Source organism: Falco punctatus, assembly GCF_963210335.1.
Source record: "Falco punctatus genome assembly, chromosome: 5".
In the NCBI taxonomy this organism is placed as follows: domain Eukaryota; kingdom Metazoa; phylum Chordata; class Aves; order Falconiformes; family Falconidae; genus Falco; species Falco punctatus.
In genome coordinates, this window is record NC_137584.1 from 39,307,006 (window position 1) to 39,327,856 (window position 20,851).

At 41.5% G+C, this 20,851-nt stretch overlaps 1 protein-coding gene across 3 annotated transcripts in view; it reads left to right on the forward strand.

Annotated features, from left to right (window-relative positions):
* Nucleotides 1-20,851, forward strand: part of RPS6KA2 (ribosomal protein S6 kinase A2) — a 315,925-nt gene that overhangs the window by 120,681 nt on the left and 174,393 nt on the right. The window contains exon 1 of one of the 3 annotated variants that reach the window (XM_080388977.1): nucleotides 9,711-11,882. The exons of the other annotated variants lie outside the window; for them this stretch is intronic. Coding sequence (XP_080245103.1) covers nucleotides 11,784-11,882 — 99 coding nt within the window. The 5' untranslated portion in view covers nucleotides 9,711-11,783. Of the gene's footprint in view, nucleotides 1-9,710; nucleotides 11,883-20,851 lie in introns of those variants that run through there. 3 annotated transcript variants of the gene reach the window in all.

Here is a 20,851-nt window from a genome sequence, read left to right on the forward strand (position 1 = left end):
ATGCCATTTGCATTCACACAGATGTCTCAGACCTGTAGCATCTAGCCTAGTTCTAAGTGTACTAGTGTAAATGCTAGTTACATACAAAGATTTGTAAGATGTGTGCATTTGCGTGTGCAGTTATACAGATGTAGCAGAACATGGAATAGCCTGACAGGTAAAGCATTAGCAGTCACAGAAGACTAGGTCAGACAAATGGCAGAAAATATTATTCAGAAAATCAGTTAGTGTGATGCCAGTTAACGCCCCTGTAAGTTTTGCCCTACGCTCCCAGTGACTGAACTTCTGCACTAAAGGGGAACGCAGTGAATTCCAGTAGGCTTCTTGGCTTTCCCAGTGGGTGGACTTGGCACCTCTGAGTCAGTAAAACAGCAGTGTAGGTTCCTGAAATCTCTTGTTCAACTTATTCATCAGTGACCTGGACAAGTACAAGTATCTTAGGGGTGAGTGTCAAGAGGAGGGGGCCAGGCCCTTTTCAGTAGTGCCCAGCGACAGGACAAGGGGCAATGGGCACAAACTGCAACATAAGGAGTTCCATCTGAATATGAGGAAGAACTTGTTTACCTTGAGGGTGACAGAGCGCTGGAACAGGCTGCCCAGAGAGGCTGTGGAATCTTCTCTGGAGACATTCAAAACCCACCTGGACATGATTCTGTGCAACCTGCTCTAGGAGAACCTGCTTTAGCAGGGGGTTGGACTGGATGATCTCCAGAGGTCCCTTCCAATCCTGGCCATTCTGTTATCCTGTGTATTTCTGCAGTGCAGTGATAGGTTACTCTTTTTCATCCTTTGGGATCTTTTTCCTTTTAAACAACTTGAGAACCTTTTATAGATTCAACTTTTTGGAAACCATATAATGGCAATGGATGGTTCTAGGTTTTGTATGTTTTCAGCCAATTCACTTCTGCTAGTTTTATAATAGAGAAAAATACTTTAGGATGTTTTAAAATACTCTTTCTGTACCAGAACTATTACCTTAATCTCTGCTATGCTCTCAAAAGTAGTTTGACATGGCCCAATCAGTGATTCTAGTTCTGCTGGGCCAGGCAGCAGCAGCATGCTCCTTTCATATCCGGGAAGCAGGCAATTCGTGTTGGTATAACTCATCCCTGTCAATAGAGAAGGCAAAGCCACCTTGCAAGCACACATTTCTGTACCCACAACAGGAGAAAATACTGAGTAGACATGGATATTTGTAGAGTGAATCAGATCAGGGAGATGAACTGCTTTAAAATTAATATTCCAGGGTGTTTTTTGTCCCGGTTTTAACTTGGACCAGTTCTTCAGTTTGGTTCATCCTGTGGCTGTGTAAATACTTGTGCCAACAGGGAGCAAGAAGGAAATGCTGGCCTGGAGATGGCAGAGTGAGGCCACAAGTGATGGCTTATTCCAGGACTAACGATATCCTTTTTATGATCCAAGATCCTTTTGTCTAAAATGCAACAAACCTGCACACAGCCTCCAAACCCACCACTAGCACTGTGAGAAGCAGGTGGCATTAGCTCCACTCCTCCTTCCCATGAACTTTGTTCCATTTCCCATTTTCCAGCATCTCTTCTAGCTGCACCCATCTTGCAGCAGGTTAACAGGACCAGGGCAACAAGTTGTATTTTCCTTTTCAGTGAAATCTGATATTTCATATGTATTGCTGTGACTCCAGAAGCCAAGAGATTCTGAAGTCACGTGTGCTAGGAGACACCCAATAATACTGCAAAAATCAGTCCTGCTACTAAAAGGATTTCTCTCTGTTACCAGCCTGTGTTGCTACACGACAGGTATAGCCCCCTGAATGTCCTTTTCTGATTCCTTCCACTCGTATTTTTTCTTGCATGTTTTTGGACCTTCTGAACTCTAGAGATGTGCCATAAAATAGTCCCTAAAAATCAACTATCAGAAAGCAATCCTTTTCCCTTCAAGCTCAAGTTTTGGTTGGTTGTGTTTTTTTTTTTTAAAATTGCTATTTCAGTTTTCAAGATTTAAGAGAAATGAAGGTAAGAAGACGTGAATCATGCATCTGAAGAGAAGATCTGAGGAATAGGGTGTCAGAGAGGAGGTGAGAACTCAGGAGTGAAGAAAGGGAGAAAAGATACTGTAAATGTTAAGAATATAGTAAAATTGCAGTGATAAAGCAGTTTCCAGTCCCCAAGATGTACAGCAGCAAGGCTCTGCTGTGCCTTTTGAAATGCTCCTTGATGGCCTTGCTTGTGTATGTTTCCTAGGAAGTCCAACCATAGCAAGCTGCCCTTTAAAAGTGCTCTGGAAGATGTAAAAAGTCTTTATTGTCTGTAATGGAGGGAGAGGGAACCTTCTTACAAGTTTGTGTAGTAATTGCATTATTTGTTCCTTGTATCCAAGGAACTTTCTCCTTTGGGAGTTGAAGTGAAAGAACAATCTCAGTCTTTGCCAGTCTCCTAATGGGTAGATGTTCTGTCCCACATCACTTTGTGTGATAAGATTGCATATCAGACATCAAAGGAGGTATCACAACACAAACCCAGATCCCAGTAATGTACTAGGACAAAAGTGTCACATTTCAGTGAACGTATAGCATGTGAATCACACGCTATACACTGCGTGCTTTATGAATTTGAGATGGCTGCTTTGTGACATAAACCTAAATTTACACTTCAGACAGAGGTGGTTCCTAAAGGATTTTTCATTGATTCAAAAACAAAGTGCTGGTGAAATAATGAAGTTGTGTTGTGTGTTGAAGCATATTTCATTTTGTTTGAATAGCAATCGCTGTATTTAGGTAGACAGTTTCACTTGGCCACAAGTGTGTGTTGTGCCCCATAGTGTACTAAGGAGGACAGCAGAAGTTCTGTAGGATTTTAATCAGTATATCTATGTGTATGAATAAGCATTTGAATTTTCTATTAAATAGTATGGCTTACTTTATGATAGAATTAATTCTACATTTTAATCTCTAGTTGATGAAAAACAGACACAACAAACTGCCAGTTTGGCATTGCACATATGGGAAATAGATTCTTGTTTCATATCTGTTTGTGTTATACATAGTCAGTGTTGCTTATTTCTGTTTATACCTCATGTTGAATTATAGAGCTATTTCAGGATTTGAGAGGATATACTAAATTCACTGAAAGATGTCAAAGACTTTAATTGACTTAGTATGATGAGTTGACACTTTTTTATCAACTGGGTTGTCATTAGATTAATCAAACATTTGGACATTGTATGTTCTGCATGCGCTCTTTGTAACTAATTTCACACACTTGATGGATGAGTAGGAAGACATATACAAGATGTTGAAATTTCTTCCAGATATTTGTTGAAGCATCAGTCAGGAAGGCTCACCTCCAACGTAGGCAGACTCAGTTATGCAGAAAGTGTATCCTGTGCTTCCTGCTGCCTGGCGGCTTAGGTGGGAGATGTGGCACTAGAGTTAAGAGAAGGTGACACTTTATGTAGCTGAATTCAAATAAGGAAAAGGTCATCTAGCATATTGAAAATAGGCAAATTATAGCAGACTCCAGCTTCGTAACAGCGATCACTCCTAAAACAGAGACATTTGTATGGCTTATCTTTCTTGCTTTCACCTATGGTGCTTTCACTGAACAACAATGCCTGGCTCTGAACCCACATAGTCCTTGCGGTATGCAGAGCCCCGCTGTTCATCCCTCTGTCTTTGGTCAGCTGTTGGGCGGAGGTCACTGATCCCAAATGAGCTGCCTACACATACACTTCTACAGTTGAATGCTGCTGTGAGGATATACACATGCAGCCCAGGGCATGGGGATGTTTTCAAACTCAGGTTTTATTGCTTCATGATGTCACACATCTTAGAGTAGATGCTAACATAGTAATTTTGCTAGTACTATTCCCACATCCTTCTCACTTTCTGGTGTTATGAAGTCCTCATGCCAATTTCTTTAGCTTTACTACATAAAGTAGATGGAAGATGAGTTTAATACTGGTTTTAGTTTGTTGGCCATAAAATGGAGCCTTGGGCTATATTGTTCTAAGTGAATTATGTGGTTTGGTAAATATCAGATGGAATCTAGCTAACTTTATTGAAGGTGAAAACAATTTTGCATGATTTTTGTTTCACACTTCCCATGGTAGCTGTATTACAGACATAAAGAGGGGGTGTATCACAACGCTTCAGACCTTTTTTTTTTTTTCCTCTGCCTGTTTCTTCAGCTTCTATTTCAAAAATAGGCAGGGAGAGCTGTGCCTGTAATCTGGACCTAAGTACTGTTATTACAGTAGTTTAAAGCAGTCCTTCAGCATTTGTGCAAAAAGAAATACAAGTCCAACAAGAAGGAACCCAGTGCTAAAGATTTCAAGAGTGGCTACTGACATTTTTATTTATGAATCTCACCTTTGTGGTATCTAACATGGGGTAGGTGTTCATACAACCTTAAGCCTGTTTTTCAGCAAGTGTTAGGTGTGTAACATATTTGAAAATATCCTGTATGTCATTTGCCCTGCTAGATGTAATGCCTACCAAAGTAAATTTGCATGTCCCTTTGGTTTAATCTTTTTCAACATTACTCATAGTTAATCTGTTTCTGTAAACAAAACCAACAAACATTTGCCAGGCTTAAAGTGAAATTTTGGCTAACAATCTGTGTGTTTACTCTGAAAGAGCTCTCATGCGGCGGCGGAGTGCTCAAGCCCAGTTTGAAACAGGCATGACTAAACTGCAGCGCAGGTGCAAACCTTTAGGGTCCATCTTGAGTTTACACACCCACTTGTCAAAATCAGGAACCTTGCTGGACTGCACTCCAGCTCCTTACGGACTAAAAATAGCTGGATTTTCTTTGCTGGGGACATGGGGTGCCAGTAGGAAAGAAGACGATAAAAACTGCAATCCGTGCCCCCATTCTAATAGAGGATCCAGTGTGTGACTGCGTTTTGTACATGCCCTGGAGCTAGACATAGCCAGAGAGTTTAAGGTTCTCCAAGGTCATACAAAATAGTCTCAGATATAGAAGAAGGATATTAATTCAGATCACTCAGCTCAACTAAATATGAAGCTTTTTGTCTACCCAGTTTACTTCTGTACTTTGGTGTATAGTTTTATTAGCTAATTGAAGGGGAAAATTTTACCTAAAATCAATGCTTTCCTGAATAAAAGTTTGCAAGTTCCATTCTACATTTGTCTCTCTCTCAGGATTTCAATGGCAAACATTGGTCTGGCTTTTCTGCTTACTGCAGTGTCAGTTCGCTCTGTCAATGATTATTAAAAGTAAAAATGAGGGTTTCAATAGCTGTTCCACATACTGTTTTTCCTGTTAGGTGTATGATATGTTTCAGAGCCTATCAAGGTAAATTTGCCTATTAGCAGATTTCTAATGAATGTATTCATTTTTAGTATTGTTCATGGCTGGTCTGAATAAACAGTAAACATGCTGCGTGTAATGAAATTCTTCCATCCAATTTTATATTGGATAATGTTCACTCAAAGTGGATATTCATAAATACTCACGTGATGAGATGTTCTTTATTGAGTTACCAAGTAGCATCCTTCTTTCTAAGAAACCTCTAGTCCATTATAGGAGAACAGACAAGATTTTCTACTTATTATCCAAAGGCAAGAAAGCAGAATTGTATCTTCAGCAACCTCCTTCAACCATGCTGGAGTAGAAGCTTATGTAATATAATGCAGGTTGGGATTTTGGGTTCTTTGCCTTATGCTCTTATCTAAGCCACCAAAATCCAGCAAGACCAGTGTACAGTATCAGCCAAGAAAGTAAAACTCGAAGTAACATCATTAAAAAGAAAAAAAGAAAATTGAAGCTGGTGCTTTTCCTGGCCTGTTTTCAATGCAGATTGGTAGACAGCCTGACCTCCATCCTAGAAGTAGTCCACAGCCAACCGACGTGTATGTGGCCAGTGATGCTGTTGCACATTTGTGTGAGTCTCTGCGTAGCAAAGCACATATGGGAGCAGTCAATGCAGCAGTTGCGACACTTGCCAATCTGATGTTCAAGAACTAACACAAGATGCTTTTGAGAGTTAAAACATCTGTCATCTGCCAAAAACTCAATCAAATCTTGTTATCTTGTCCTGAAGCTATTGTTTCTGCAGCGGTCCCAGTTCTCCCTGCACAAATAAGAACAAGCCGTATGTCCTTGCAGGGCTCCCCATTTGGTATCTCTGAAAGTAACACTACTCTATCATCATGTGACTAGTGGGCATTTAGGAGGGATTGAGGAAGTGGATTTTTAGGTAACTGCAGCAAAGAGACCTCTTCTGCACCAGCACGACACATACAGAGATGGTTTGGCCTCTCAGTGCCACTAAGTAAATTCTTTTAATCTCATCTGCTGAAGTACTCTAATGGAAAACTATGAAAGATTTTCCATCTAAAGCTACTTATATCCCTGCAAAACACCAGCTTCAAATCTACCAAGAACTTATTTTGATGCTCAGTTTTAAGAACATTTGAAGATGTTGAATGGAATCCACTAATTGGAATATCACCATATTGAGCAATACTGGTCTTTTTCAAAGAGAGTCATTCTCTCCTGTGATTGCTGCACTTGTGTTTATCCTATCATGTTTCATGTAATTGCCAGTGTGCCGGATAATGCTTTGAGCAATTAAGGAGTTACACATATGTGGGTATAAGAGGTATTCTACCTTTGTCCAGACTCCCGAGGCCTTGAGACTATAAAAGTGCAAGATTAAACAGGTATTGTAGGCCTGTTACGTTGCTCTCTGGAGTAGAGAAGGCTGTGGCCCAAGAGTTCTTTGACCATCCTGCCAGTTCATCAGAAACAGATAGACAAGGTGTATGACTTTGCTTTCTTTTCCCTTCTAAGCAGTGATTTTAGTTTGCAAAATGGCTGAAGGGGCCTGCACCTCCACTGGAAAATTCTTGCGGTTCATGTATGGAAAAGGTTGAAAATTACTGAACTTTGTGATATGCAGATAGGAGCAGGAGGAGGTGAGAGAAGGGAGAACAAACACTTTCTTTCCTGCCTATTCCCTTATATGCTCATCCAGCCAACATTGCTGATCACTTATTACTGCTGGTGAGAAGAATATCTGAGGTGGCAAGTCACTGCCTGTATTCCACAGTGCTGGTAGGGTAGCGTACCTGTTTTCTGAGAGAGAGAAAATTCCAGTCAACTAAGTGGCATGCTAAACTGGACAAGGTGTTTAACCAGGTACGACAGCTGGAAAGGCTGGGACACACATTGGTACACTGGTCTAGTGAGAGCAAAGTCCAGGCATTTATTTGGGCAAAGCCCGTCATATTTTGTAAAAGAGTCATCAATAAGAAAAATAACTACTTCACTTGTACATTGCAGAAACAAAAAACGTGGAAGTTTGCCCAGCATTCAAGACAAGGAAATGGCAATCACCGAAGGGTCATATACCATTTACTTACCCGGGGGAAAGTGTTGTTCCTTATTCTGCTATTTGGTGTCTTTTGGAAACATCTGTTCTTGCTTCTGATTTTCTTTATTGACAGCATAAATGGCACTGTCTAATTCACCTTTTCTGTAGCGTTGTCTCTTGGGCCCCTCTTGTGGGAGTCTTGTTTTCCCTTTTCTCTACATGCCACGTTCTGCTATCTTAATTTTTCTCTCTGTGGTGTCTGTGCCTCTGATGCTTTCTTACTTCTCTCTGCATTTTTTTCTGGTTTTCTGATTAACTTCTTGAGGAAGGATAGGTAATACCGATTGCATTTGTAAGGAAGATACTATCGACTCATGTTTTTACTTTTACAGCTATTGCTAAATTTGTTCAAGTAGCAGTCATTCTGGGTTTGCTCATAAATTGTTGATTCACATAAAAAATCAGCAAAATATTGGAAATAAGGTCTGATGTGTTGTATAATATAGTTATACCACATTTTTTTCAATAACTTTGTCATCCAGCCTGTGGTTTCTGGCAGACATCTTGGACTTGTGTGTTCTTTCATGCAAATGATTAGCTCAAGCTATTGTGTTTCTTTAGAAATTGATGATTCATCCAGCATCGGCCACTGGCATCCTTCTCACTTGAGTTCTGTAGAGGCTGCTTCACTGCCCCATGTGAATTTCCTAAGTCTGGGTCCTCCAGTCTGTTACTACTGTTGATGTGGTCCATTTGTACACGTCCAGAAAGGACCTTTAGCTTTTGTTGGATATTAATTGGGAATTTTCCACTTATCTTTTAAAAGCTGAAACCGTGGATGTGTAATATCTGATTTCAAGTTATTTCTGTTGGTGAGTTTGTCTTGAATTCTTGTTTTGGGCTTTTTTTGGTTTTTTTTTAAAGCCCTTTTCCAGCTGAAGTAAACTTTATTCGGGTATTAAATTCACTGGGAGGAGCAGCTGCCATGGTCTTGTATTTATTTATTTAGTGTTACCGCAAATGTGATTGTAGTTTTAAAAAGTATATTTCAGAATACAGATTCAGAATAGAATATTACTGGTTGATGACAATACATCATATGCCCCCCTCCACCAGTTTTGTTGTTTATTCTTGTCTTAAATGAAGACATTTGGTGAATTCTTTTTACATCAGGTTCTTCATCAGTTAAAATTTCTCAGAGGGGAGCCGATAAATAATTTACAGCCATGAATTTCTAAGTGCAATGAATTATTCGCGTTGTAGGTTGATCTGACAGTTATATGTTTATAAATGTAATGATTAATGTTCTAATTTATTTTTTAGCTTTCATCTTTTTATTAGAGTCATTGGGAAAAGTGGGTATTGTCTGATTAACTAAAAGTTTGAGTTAATGTTTTTGAAGCCTCTTCTCATTTACTTTTCTGAAGCAAAATTAAGTGCTGTGTTTTGAAGCATACCATGTGCATGGAACTGCAGTGGAATTTGCTCTTCAGATATTTGTCTGTATGCTTTAGTTTTACATGCTGATGCACTCTGTTTCGTTTCTCTATTTTTACTCTTTTTAATGTTCTTTTTTGCAACTCGGTTGTTTTTTATAGTTGGAAGATTACTCTGCAATATCTCTGTTGCTCTGCTGCCCAAAAGGCAAAGAGCAATGTCTTGGCACTGATGGTTGGTTGTGTTTTCTGTATTTAGTCCCTAATCACCTGGCTGAATGGGGTGTAAGGAAGCAAGGAGATCATGCCTATTGCCATGCCTGTGTCTTGACAGGGATGTAAGAGACTTACCCCTTAGCCTGGACATGCTGTCCATGTTACAGTCTAACTTTTAGCATTGAAGGCTAGCTGTTGCTCTGATGTTAACAAAAAATTACCAACACATTGTAACTGTTTTGGTTGTTTGTTTGGTGGTTTTGTTGTTGTAAAGAATAAAATTCGGAATCTAATAAGTGTACCTGATGGGTATTAAGTCATAGCCTGTGTAATCTTGGAAGTTTATTAACAGAGCATGTACATTAAATGGTGATGGCATGTCTTTGTATGTGAAAGGGCTACATGCATAATGGAATGGGAAGGTTGTGATAAATGTTTAAGTATAAATAGTAACAGGCATTCATATACTGCTTGTTACTACACAGAGTGGGATATACACCCAGCGTGTATTCAAAGCTGGGAAACTACCATTTCCTCTGCACTAATAAAGATGTTGGCGTCCAGGTGGGATTTTGTTGTATCTGTGATGGGAAGGGAACTACTCTGAACCTGTCAGAGTAGCAACCACTATTGAAAGCTTAGGTGGCTTACACAGGTAGGAATGTGTGAGGCTGCCAAAAGCCTTTGCCAGCAGGAAGCCTGGCCTCACCGGTGTCAGAAGCCTTTGCCAGCAGGAAGCCTGGCCTCACCGGTGTCAGAGCAGCCCTCTGAGAGCAGTAGCAGTGGCTGTGCGGTGTAGCAGGGCAGGGCAGGGTGGTCAGATAATCAGGTGAGTCCCTGGGGCCTTTCTGCCACTTGGGATTTTGCTGATGCAGAGTGGTGAGGAGACATGAAACTAGACAGGCTGCATCAGCAAATAATTTTGGCCTTGAGTTATTCCAACAAAATTGCTTTTTTACCTGTTTATTGTTTTGCTGGTGAAAAGGGCTTTGGTGCACCTACAGGTAGCTTAGTTTTGCTGGGACACTTGCCCCTGTTCCAGGTTGTTTAGCCAGGAACCAACACAACTGTAGTGGCAAAGGGCTCCTACACCTGACATGGCTTACACTGGGGCAGCACCCTGAAAGAAACCCTAGAAGTATTTTTGTTGCTAGCCAAGAGAATTAGAGAAGCCATCAGAAGGAGATGCTGAGAAGAGAAAGGGATAAAACAGACTGCCACTGTGCTACAGTTACCTTAGGCTGGGGAGACAGCAGTCATCCAGGCACAGAGGAGTCGGAGGCTGTAGTACAGAGACCAGCAGTAATGGTAGCCTTTCCAATCTGACCTCCTGAATCTGACCACAATCTGATCATAAATGCCAAAACCCTCTTTTTTCTTCTTTTTTTTTTTTTTTCCTTCTTAATGCCTTTCCAGGTACATATGGACTGTGGTAAGCTTTACACAGAAGAGAGGGGCAAAGGAGCTGTGAACAAAGCAGGCAGTGACAAGCATGACCACCCAATGTAGTTTGCAGCAGAGTCCAGACATGCACTTAAAGCAAAATACATTTCTTTCTTTTAAAGCAAATTGACTGGAGTGGTATTATCATTTAACCTCCGAGATTCTTCTCAGGCTGTAGTGGTGTCAGCTTTCCCTGGGCTTATTTATCTGAGTCAATAATAAGTCACCAGAGTCACTCACTTTCCATATGAGTTTATGGGAGAAAGGCATGTCTGGGTGCTCCTTGGTAGTCAGAAAGGAAAGGCTGCCAAGGGCAAGGACCCCGAGCTGTGTGCAGGCAGGCAGAGAAAGCTCTTTGGTCTCTGGATCACACTGAGATGCATCAGTTTTTGAAGAAAAGCTGAAAAATGTGATTATGTTGGGGGAGGTGGGGGTACAGCTCTGAGTCTGCATGCTTGCAGTACAGTGAGCAGCTCAAAATTACAGCCTGCAAATAGATGTACACGTTTAACTTCTTAGTAGGGCTGTAACTCCCTGCTGTAGTGCAATAAGAATAGGAATACTTAACCATTTAGATTGTGATTTCTATTTTCAGGGCTGTGCCAGCCAGCGTTAGGTACTTCAGTGTAAAGCAGGCGGGTAATCTGTGAACAGAATTTGAAGCTTTTTGATTTGGGGGGGAGGCAATGTTGTTTTGCATACTCCCCAGAATAAAAGGAGGTTCAGACCCATCTGCTCCAGCAGTGGGGTCATGGCGTCTTTCAGCCTCCTCCCAGGAGAGACTCTCAGGCAGGAGCTGATTTCTTCTCGGCTCTGACCACCATCGCCCTCAGTAATTATAGCAGCGTTGAAATTCCGAGCTAAAAACAGAAGTGCAGCATGTGCCTATTCCCCATGTGATTCAGAAACCAGGAAATTGAAAGAGCCTGACTGAGAGGAGAGGGAGTGCAAAGCAATAGACACATCTAATATTTATCTCAAACCTGCTACGCCTGGGACGCAGGAGCTGTCATCTGCCGGAGCTGATTATGCATGCAGCCGAGCAGAGCCTGATTGGGTGTAGTAGGACCTAAGGCGAGGGAGAGAGGGAGCAGGGAGAGAGTTCCGCTCGCAGCACCGAAATGTAAACAGTGTGAAGCGAGAGGGAGTGTAAAGCCTTTATGCTCTGAAGAGCCAGCAGCCGGCCGCGGGCTCCCATGGCTCCGGCAGCGTACCTCTGGCAGGTCTAGCCGTGCCCGGCTTGGTGAACAGAAGCAGACGTTTGGAGGATCTCCTGCCTGTGGATACAAATAGGGGGCAATCGGGATGCGCTAGCTTTCTCCGGCGGCGCCGCAGCTCTGTCGTGCTCCGTGCCGCAGCTGGGACAGGGCAATGGACATGAACATGAAGAAGTTCACAGTGCGACGGTTCTTCTCGGTCTATCTCCGCAAGAAGTCTCGGTCAAAGAGCTCCAGCCTCAGTAGATTTGAGGTAAAATTCGCCTTAACTTTGTTAAACGTAGCAAATGCCATTAGGTGCCGGTGACAGAAATACAAGAGAATCCTGCGTTTACTGACGTGATAAATAGTTAAAGGTGATCTTTCCCTGGAGGTGGTGATATTCGCACCTGATGTTCTTTGTTTCAGTGTAATTCAGTGCTTTTTCTCGGTAGTATTCAATACATTGCATAATGTATTTAGTGTGTTGCTAAGGATCCTTTTATCAGCCCGGCAGGGGAGAGGGAAGCTGGCTCAGGACATCATGAAGTTGCAGGAAATAATTACGGATCCACTTAAATTAGCACAAATGGCACCATACTTTACAATAGCTTCATATTATAGTCTTCCTCCCTTGTGCATATACCATTCTTTCTCAGTGCCAGATTTCCAAATAATTAATCAGTTTGCTAGTGCCTTTTATTTATGCGGTATGTTAGGGGTTTGCTTGCTTGTTTGTCCATAGGTTCTTATGCTTGCACAGATTTTTGCATGTCTCTTCTCTCCCATGCATCCTGGTGTTTTGTTGTTGTAAGGAGAAGTTCTTCAGGAGCTAAGGGACAATGTCAAATTAAGCCTACGATGATTTAGCAGTGTGAGGAGATGAAGGCAGTTCAAGTCGGTGGTATTAGCAGACAGGAATGTGTGAATGAGTTAGAACCGGGATTTCTGCCTCCCTTCCTTGAACCATTGTTCTTCAGCCCTATATTTGGAGCTGTGAATAGTCGGCAGGATGTGAGATCAATTGAATAGATGTCAGTTATATTTATGTTGTTCACTTTATCATTGCAGATGATCTGCAACCTCTGCATTAAAATAGAGGTAGATGGGGCCTGATTCCCCTCTGCCTCACATTTGTTTTGTGCTGGTGTACTTCAATTGACCTCGGAGGAGTTACTCTGATTTGCACCGATATTCCCAGGAGGAGGATTAGTCTCATGCTGTGTGAATACATTTTAAAGTGTTATTCTCTTAGTGTCCCATTTAAAGTACCAGGTAATTGTTTGAATGTGAAGTTCTTCATGTGTCATTGCTTAAACAGGACATGCAGAAAAGCATGGTGTTTGGCTGGCATGTTTTGCTGTGGTTTTTTTTCTTTAACTCTTTAAAATCAGCTGTCTTGAAAAAATGGTCATGTAAGGTACCTAATTTTATTTCACTCATCCAATAGTCATGCTATGCATTTAAAACCCCTAATAAATCAAAAGCTCCCTCCTTGCACCAGCCCTGCCTCTCTAGGACTGAGGGGACAAGCAGGGAACCCTTCCTTTCCCTGTTGTGAACCCAGAATTGAAAAAGGCCAACCTGAAATAGATGTTCCTTGTAACACACTGTAAATTCACTAAGCTCGTGCTCCACTGGAGCCAACACAAAGTAGACCTGGAGTTACATGAAGAAGTTCTGAGGCAGATGAGTGTCTGTGTAGGCTGCCAGTGTCAGGGTGTGGATGTTGAGGGGAGGTGGGTCACACTGTAAATTCACTAAGCTCGTGCTCCACTGGAGCCAACACAAAGTAGACCTGGAGTTACATGAAGAAGTTCTGAGGCAGATGAGTGTCTGTGTAGGCTGCCAGTGTCAGGGTGTGGATGTTGAGGGGAGGTGGGTTTGAGACAGCAAAGCCCCACCAGATCTTGTAACTATTCATTTGACAGTGCCATAGTTTGGGAGAAAAAGATTCCACCACACTAATTGTTTTACTGGCTGACCTAGCATGAATGACCAGTACAATTCAGCATTTGGAGCAAGCCAGGCCCTTGCTTCATTAAAAAAAAAACAACCAACCCCCCCCAAAACCTTCTTTACAATTCCTTTAATCATCAGTATTAGATTTACTGGATGTTTTCAATATCTATGAAATAGTTTTCCCTTACTTGATCTTGTCTTGTAATGATTTTTTCCCCCCTGTCTTTAAATAATTTGCTTCAAGAAGCAGCTTGATATGTATCCCATCACACATGTGAGTTCAGAGCATTTTGTCCGTTTCCCTCCTGTGCCCCTTGACTTGGCAGTCATGACCAACTTTATGCAAAGTGACTCAGTATTATAATGCAGCAGGGAATAAGGGTTGTTCCAATGAAGAAGAAAAAATGATTCATAAAATCTGTTCTGCTATTTAAGTGTGAAAATCATCAGAGATGTTCTTGCTTAGAGGGGGAAAAAACAAACATGAACATCAAGCCCCCTCTGTGATTTCCATCCCTGAGTACTTCTGTGTATAAATTTGTAATTGCAGGCTAATGAGCGCTTGTCAGCCAAACATAAAGTGCAAGGAAGCCTGTTGGTCGTTGAATTATTTAGAAGTCAGAATATTCTTTGTCCTCATACGTAGATATTTCTAAAGAGGCAGTAAAAGGCACAGGTTATTACATCATAGAATGAGTAAGTGTAAAATAGAGGAAAGACATTTGGAGAAAGCACATGGCATTGCTTTGCTTAGTGTGTGTTAGCTAATGTACCTGGCAAGTTATGTGTTGCTAGATGTTACTTGAAATTTGGAAGGGGGCTGTTGTTCCTAGCTTGTGTAGGATCTTTGTTGTAGTGTTGTTTTGACCAGGTGGGTGGGATTCAAAGGGTTTTAAGATAGATACTCCGGATTCAAGCATTTGAGATCTTTAAAGTACCACTATTAAAGTAGATTCAAAATAACATAATATTAGTTATTAAGATCGTATCATTAATTACTTTTTCCAGTCTGGTATTCACTTTTAATTCATTGCAATGAGCTTCATAAATTACAGAGCAGGGTATAGATGCAGAAAATGAGTTAGCAAGTCACAGTTTGCATCTTGACCTTTACTTAATCATTTCATATGCCAATATCATTGCTGTATCAACAAGATCATTCATTGCCCTATGTAAATATCTGGGTTTCACACTTTGTCCTGCTAAAGGGAGCCGAGCACACTCTGGTAAATGAGATGTAACAGGAGTTTTGTTTCATCTTGCCCAAAATGTGTCCCCTTTTTATTATTCTGGGAAAACTTGGCTGAAATTTGAACTTATCTGGCTATACTTTCAGGTTTTCAGTTTATATTATTTTTCAGTATGGCCTGCATTGCCCTTCATTTATAAGGTATCTAGTGATGTAATTTTATTAAATGTGCAGAGCCAAGTTTTGCCCTTCTGCATGCACACAGAGTTCTTACTGAAGTCAGCTGAAATCCAGCAAAGTCAATGGGAACTGCATGTGTGCATCCAAGAGAAGGGCTTTGTTTATGGTTCTTGCTGAGTGTTGATGAACATGAATGTGAAACCATCAGGAGAAAGTACGCACAGTGTGGATCTACTAAAGACTTTGAGCCCCAGTGGAATGCATCTTATGGCAGTGAGCAATATCCCTTGATTTATAAATCAAAAGTTAAATATGCCATTTGAATAAGCTAGGAAAGACTTAAGCATGCAAAGAATTTGATTATATTTATACCAGTGACACAGAAGCATATATTGGGGTTTTTTTTGAGAAAATGACCAATTAAAACATTAAACCCTTTGATTCTTCTGCGACATGTTTCAGATTTTTGCATTCTTTATGTATTCTTAATTCATTATTCTTTAATTCTTGTTTTGTCTCACTGGTAATGGTGAATCCAAATTCTGTTTGGTCTACATATGGGGCTTTTAGAGCCTAGCAGAGTTCTTTCAAATTAATTCAAAATTAATTTGGACCCTGGTGCATCTCAGCATAGTCAGTTGTAAGAGGCAGGACCTCCTGTGGGTGATTCATGTATGGGTCCTCTTTGGGTTCCAGCATTGGCATGTGGCATATGGAAGCAAGCCTATGCAGTTTGGTAAGGCATAGTGCAGAAGGATTGGCACTGGCTTTATTATACTTTATGATGATAGATTTTTTGTTCTACTCTTAGGCTCTGATTTTGATTTCCTTTAGGTTTTAATTAGAACAGCCTTAGGAAAGTGGTCAGCAAATGCTGAGCTAGACTGCTCCTTTTACACAGTGAGCTGGAGCAATGCTTCACTTGCAAACGCTTGTGAATTCTTCTGCACTTGTATAAAGAATAATTTTGTTCTTTAGCAGTAGTGTGTCTTTCATTCTGTCTTTTTTTTTATTTTTATAGATAATAGTTGGGTAGAAGAATATATTCTTTCTGTCAAAGGTTAGACTGAAAGGGGCGAATTAAAGAACAGAGATGGGGATTAACAGCCCAAGACCAGCTCTGCAAGGTGCAAGTCCTAAGGAAGCTTTAGGTGATTTTTTTCCCTTGGTAATGATCATCTTTGTGATGTGTGTTCTTGTTACAGCAGAAGTTACCAACGCTATTGTAGTCTGACTTCCCCCAGCTGCCGGCAAGACTTGTGGGAGGAAATGCTGCAGTTCTTGTAGTCTTGCATGGCTTGCTAAGGGGGAAGGGGGGCAGGGCAGGGAATGGAGAGCAGGAGGAGGACAGGTCACTTCAGGAGCCACAGGATCGAATTTTCAGGCTCATTTTGATAACTTGCTGTGTCATTGCAGATGGTTCAGACCTCTGTGTCCTTCATTCCCCATTTGTAAAATGAAAATCTGATGAATATTCAAGTCCTTTGATACCATTCTACCTACTTACACTGGGTTTGGTGCTAAGAGAGGTTATTCACATACGTACGCATTTATAATACAGGAGTCTCTCCCCAGCTCCCCAAATACTTCTACCTTTATACCAAATAAACAGTCTCTTGCACCTCAGGCCTGCGATGTCCTCCTTCCCACAAGCCTCCAATTAACTGCTGAGCTACAGAAAGGGAAAATTATGCAAGTTGATGTAGGGATAGCTTGTCCGTAGAAAAATAATAGAAAAATAGGGCTGGGAGGGATTGAAAAAAACCTTGATCTGGACTTCCCGTCCTCCTGCCTAGGCAGCATCAACTACATCTAAACTATCACACGAAAGAAAGATGTTTTTCTAACCTCTTCTTAAAGGCCTCCGACAGTAAATGCCCATAACCTCCCCAGGAGGTATATTTTACAACATTATCCTTGGTGTCTGAGAGCTTTTCTTACGGCAATTTAAGCCTGTGTCATCTTGTCCTGCCCGTTGTTACTGTGACAAAGAGATTGTTTCCTTTTCTTTGCAGCAAGATTTTATGCATTTGAAAGCTTTTTAGGTCCCCTTTCCTCAGTCTCTGCTGTAGGGTAGGAAAATTACTTTCTTCCTTTCTGAAAGTTAGGGACTTTCAGGAGCAAGACCTTGTGCCAGTCACAGCAACATTGCTAAGGAGAAGCCCTTCCTTTCCTTTGGATGCTAATGGTCCCTTGTAAAAATCACTTTTATTTCAAAGAACCCTACCCTGTCAAAGACCAATCCAAATTGTTATTTTATGCTCCATTTCCACGATCTAAATGCCTGCGTGATGCCTTGATCTGATGGTATTTGGCATCCAGTCCAGAGCTGACAGCCTATCCTGGGCTCTCATGTTAGATCAATCCTGACACGCATCACACAGTTAAACACAGACTTTGGTCACATACCCAGGGTACACGCATGTTTGGGCATAGCGCAGGGACCTGATATCCTCTCATAACAGACGAGGTCTTCATTTAGTTGTGGTATGGGTCTTCTCTGATCAGCTGATGGGCCACACACATGTGTACCTTATTTGACTGGCGATGATGCAGTGGTATGGTGAACACGTTTGGTCATGATCACAGACAAATGATGAAGAGTGAAATGGGGAGGCTGATGCCTGTCCATTGTGTCTGTGGGCAAGGTAATGTCCTGTTTCCCTGAGCCTGGAGCATCTGTAAGCAGGTGTTCAGGAGGAAAAGAGCTGAACCTGGTGGACTGATTGGGAACTGTGGGCAGCTAGGCCCCTGCCTAGCAGTAGAGTAACTTGGTTCTATGGAAGTGGAAAACATGTAATTTTATTCTAGGTTTTAGCTCATAATGTTATGGCCTGGCTGACCCTGTGGCACAAAAAGTCTGTTCTCAGAGGACTGAGCTCTCCTGCACCTATTTTTATAATCGGTAGCATCTGATGCATCCATTTTTCTGCTAGTCTCAGGAGAGGACTCCTTTTGTGCGTGCTTTTTGTATTTGTGTCCTCACAGGTAACTGAAAATATTTCAAAGGACAGACAGAAATTAGAACAAAGAAACTTCTTAGGTTTATGTACCAGTTACTCAAGTAGAAATACTTTTCATCTAAATATTTGCTAGTCAGTTCCTTTTGCTCACTTCAACAGGACCTACTGTCCCAGGTTTGCAATGATTTGTAAAAGTATTCGGCAAGGAAGAGAAGCAGCAATGAGTTCTGCACTCAGGACATACACACTCTCTCTCTCTGTGATGCCGTCAGCTTTTACAGGGCACAGCTTTGCTTCCTGAAGAACGGTCTCAGGAAATGGAAAAGAATGAGAGTGGATCATTGAATCTACCTTGAAAATAGCTACCTTGCTATTTTCAATCTACCTTGAAAAAAACTTCCTGACTATGTGTAAGGAAGCAAGCGATACATCTGTTCAAGGTCCTTGCAGCACAGCTACCATTTGCACACTTGGACCTTTTGTGCCTTCCAGGCAGTTTGGGATGGAGGCTCCCTCAGTGGGTGCGTGCGTGGTGATGGGGCAGCCACAGCATGGATTTGGAAGACTTTGAAGGAGCAGCCATCCCTTAGCTGTGAAATGTTGCTCGCTCCTTTGAAATTTGTTGCCAGTATCAGTGTTTCTGCAGAGCTGCTTTTACTGTGGGATGTGAGAGAGCCTAGAGCTCTCCTCTGAGTGCCAGGAGTTCAGGGATACTAGAAGTGCAAACCACTGAGAATGCAGAAGACAAAACAGCGGTGTTTCCAATGAGAAGAACCTTCTTCTCAGATTGCAGTGATATTATTAGGCATTATGTAGCAGTGTGTGGGCAAGAAGGGGAGATAGAGGCTGCTAGAATGCTTTCAGGTGGTAAGTAATGATAGTAATTATGCCATGCCTCTTTCCTGCAGGGCCAAATTTGGACCTGGGCGTGACAGGCAGAAGGCAGTAAACAGTTCTCTTCAAGAGTTATTACAAATAAACTGAAGGCTTTGGGGGGGGGGGGGGGGGGGACGGACACGACATGACAACTGAGTGTGTAGGTTTTTATCTATAACACTTACCTTTGACTGTTGTTAACAGGACTGTTAACAGGTAAACAGGAGATACCCAGTCCTGCTTGTTCTCAGAAGCATCACTCCCCAGACAAGTTTGTGGTGCCCAACAGGATAATGTCAGCTCAGTGCTGCGATATGGGGCTTCTTTAGGGATATCTGAGTGCTGAGTGGTGTCAATTCCTGCTATACATTATGGGTAAAAAGTAGTGGTGAGCTGAGAGTGATGATAAGCAGGAAAATAGTATTTTTTTTCTTATTTCATGTAAACATGTGGAATACATTTTATGCACATGTATATACATTCAGGATCTCTGATTTTATGCTGTACATTTCTTTTTTGAAGTTCTGTAGGCCTCAATAAGGAGAGAACTAGTATGATTAGACATTTTTTAAAGTTTGTATGGAAATTCAATTTTAAAACTACAGAATTTAATACAGGCTGCTGCTTGTAATACAAATAATGAAACAATATTTAAGCATAATAAAAAAGACATTTCTGTTCCAGAGGAATATTAGAGCTTGCCCTTCAAAACTACAGACAACTTAACTCCATGCTGAATTTGTGAGTCATCTCATTATTTACAAGACTGAGCCTTAGACTTCTCCATAGACAAATTAACACAAAGATGTGTTCCAGACTCAAAGCTTTACCGTGTCCTTAGGAGGGAAGGAATCGAGTATTTCCTTCAGCTAGCAGTATGACATAGGCTGCTGTATGCCATAAAGAGTGAATGAACTAGTTGGTGGTGAAAACTATTGAAAAATGGTTAAAAAAGGTCTTTAAAAGCTCAAACTTACTGGTTTGAAAGATCTGTGTGTTGTAGGACGTGCTTTAGGATTGAGCCTTTTTGGGGGTGGTAACTCTTTGGAGAAATAGTGTTGTCCAAAAAAGTGGGATTGCTCACACAGTGTGCAAGAGCCAATTGACACAGAGTTCAGGTATGTATTTGTTACAGATTTGCACAAGGCTGGGGTCTAGGTGGTATTCCACAAAGCAAGCCCCAACTTCAGAAGAACAAGAATATGTATTTTCCAAGCTCTGCCTAAAAGATACTATTGGTAATTAGTTATGAATTGTAGTTTTCTATTGGTTTATACATCTTTCACTTTGATTTAAAGTTACAGCATATTTTTAATTTATTACACGTGTCCTGGGCTGGGGGAGGAGAATCTTTTAGTCCTGAATTGAGTTGGTGGCTGCAATCTCCCTATGCCACCTTTCCCTCCCCCCTAGTTACAGTCTCATTCTGCTGACTTCTTGTCTTTGTTGCAATTAGCTGGCTGTTGGCACCTGCTGGGGCAGGATGTTCTCCTTCAAGGGCACAGTCATTGATACAAAGTTACAGATAGATGACTAATCTAACTTTCCTAGAAGAGAATCATTTCATGTTGACAACAATAAGATAACAGGGATTTAATGCATAGCTAGACAGCAATAGGGTGTGTTCTTGGCATATATCAAGCCTGGCCATCCCAGAGGTCAGTATTTTGGTCTCCTGTTTGGACAGAGGACTAACTGTTCTATGTAATTTATATGTAAACTGGCCAGCACTGATAAATGGTACAACAGAAAACCTTCATATTATGTGCTTACATAAGCAATTTTCCTGAAAAATAAGTAAAAGGCTTGGGCAGATGTTTAGTCCTTTGGTGTATTAGGTCTGGGTGAGGTGGAGTTAATTTTCTCACAGCAGCCCTCACAGTGCTGTGCTTTGTGTTGGTAGCCAGAAAGGTGTTGGTAACACCAGTGTTTTGGCTACTGCTGAGCAGCGCTCGCACAGCACCGAGGCTGTCTCTCCACCAGCTCCCCCCTCACTAGTAGGCTGCGGGTGGGCAAGATCTTGGCAGGGGACACAGCCAGGACAGCTGAGCCAAACTGACCAAAGGGATAGTC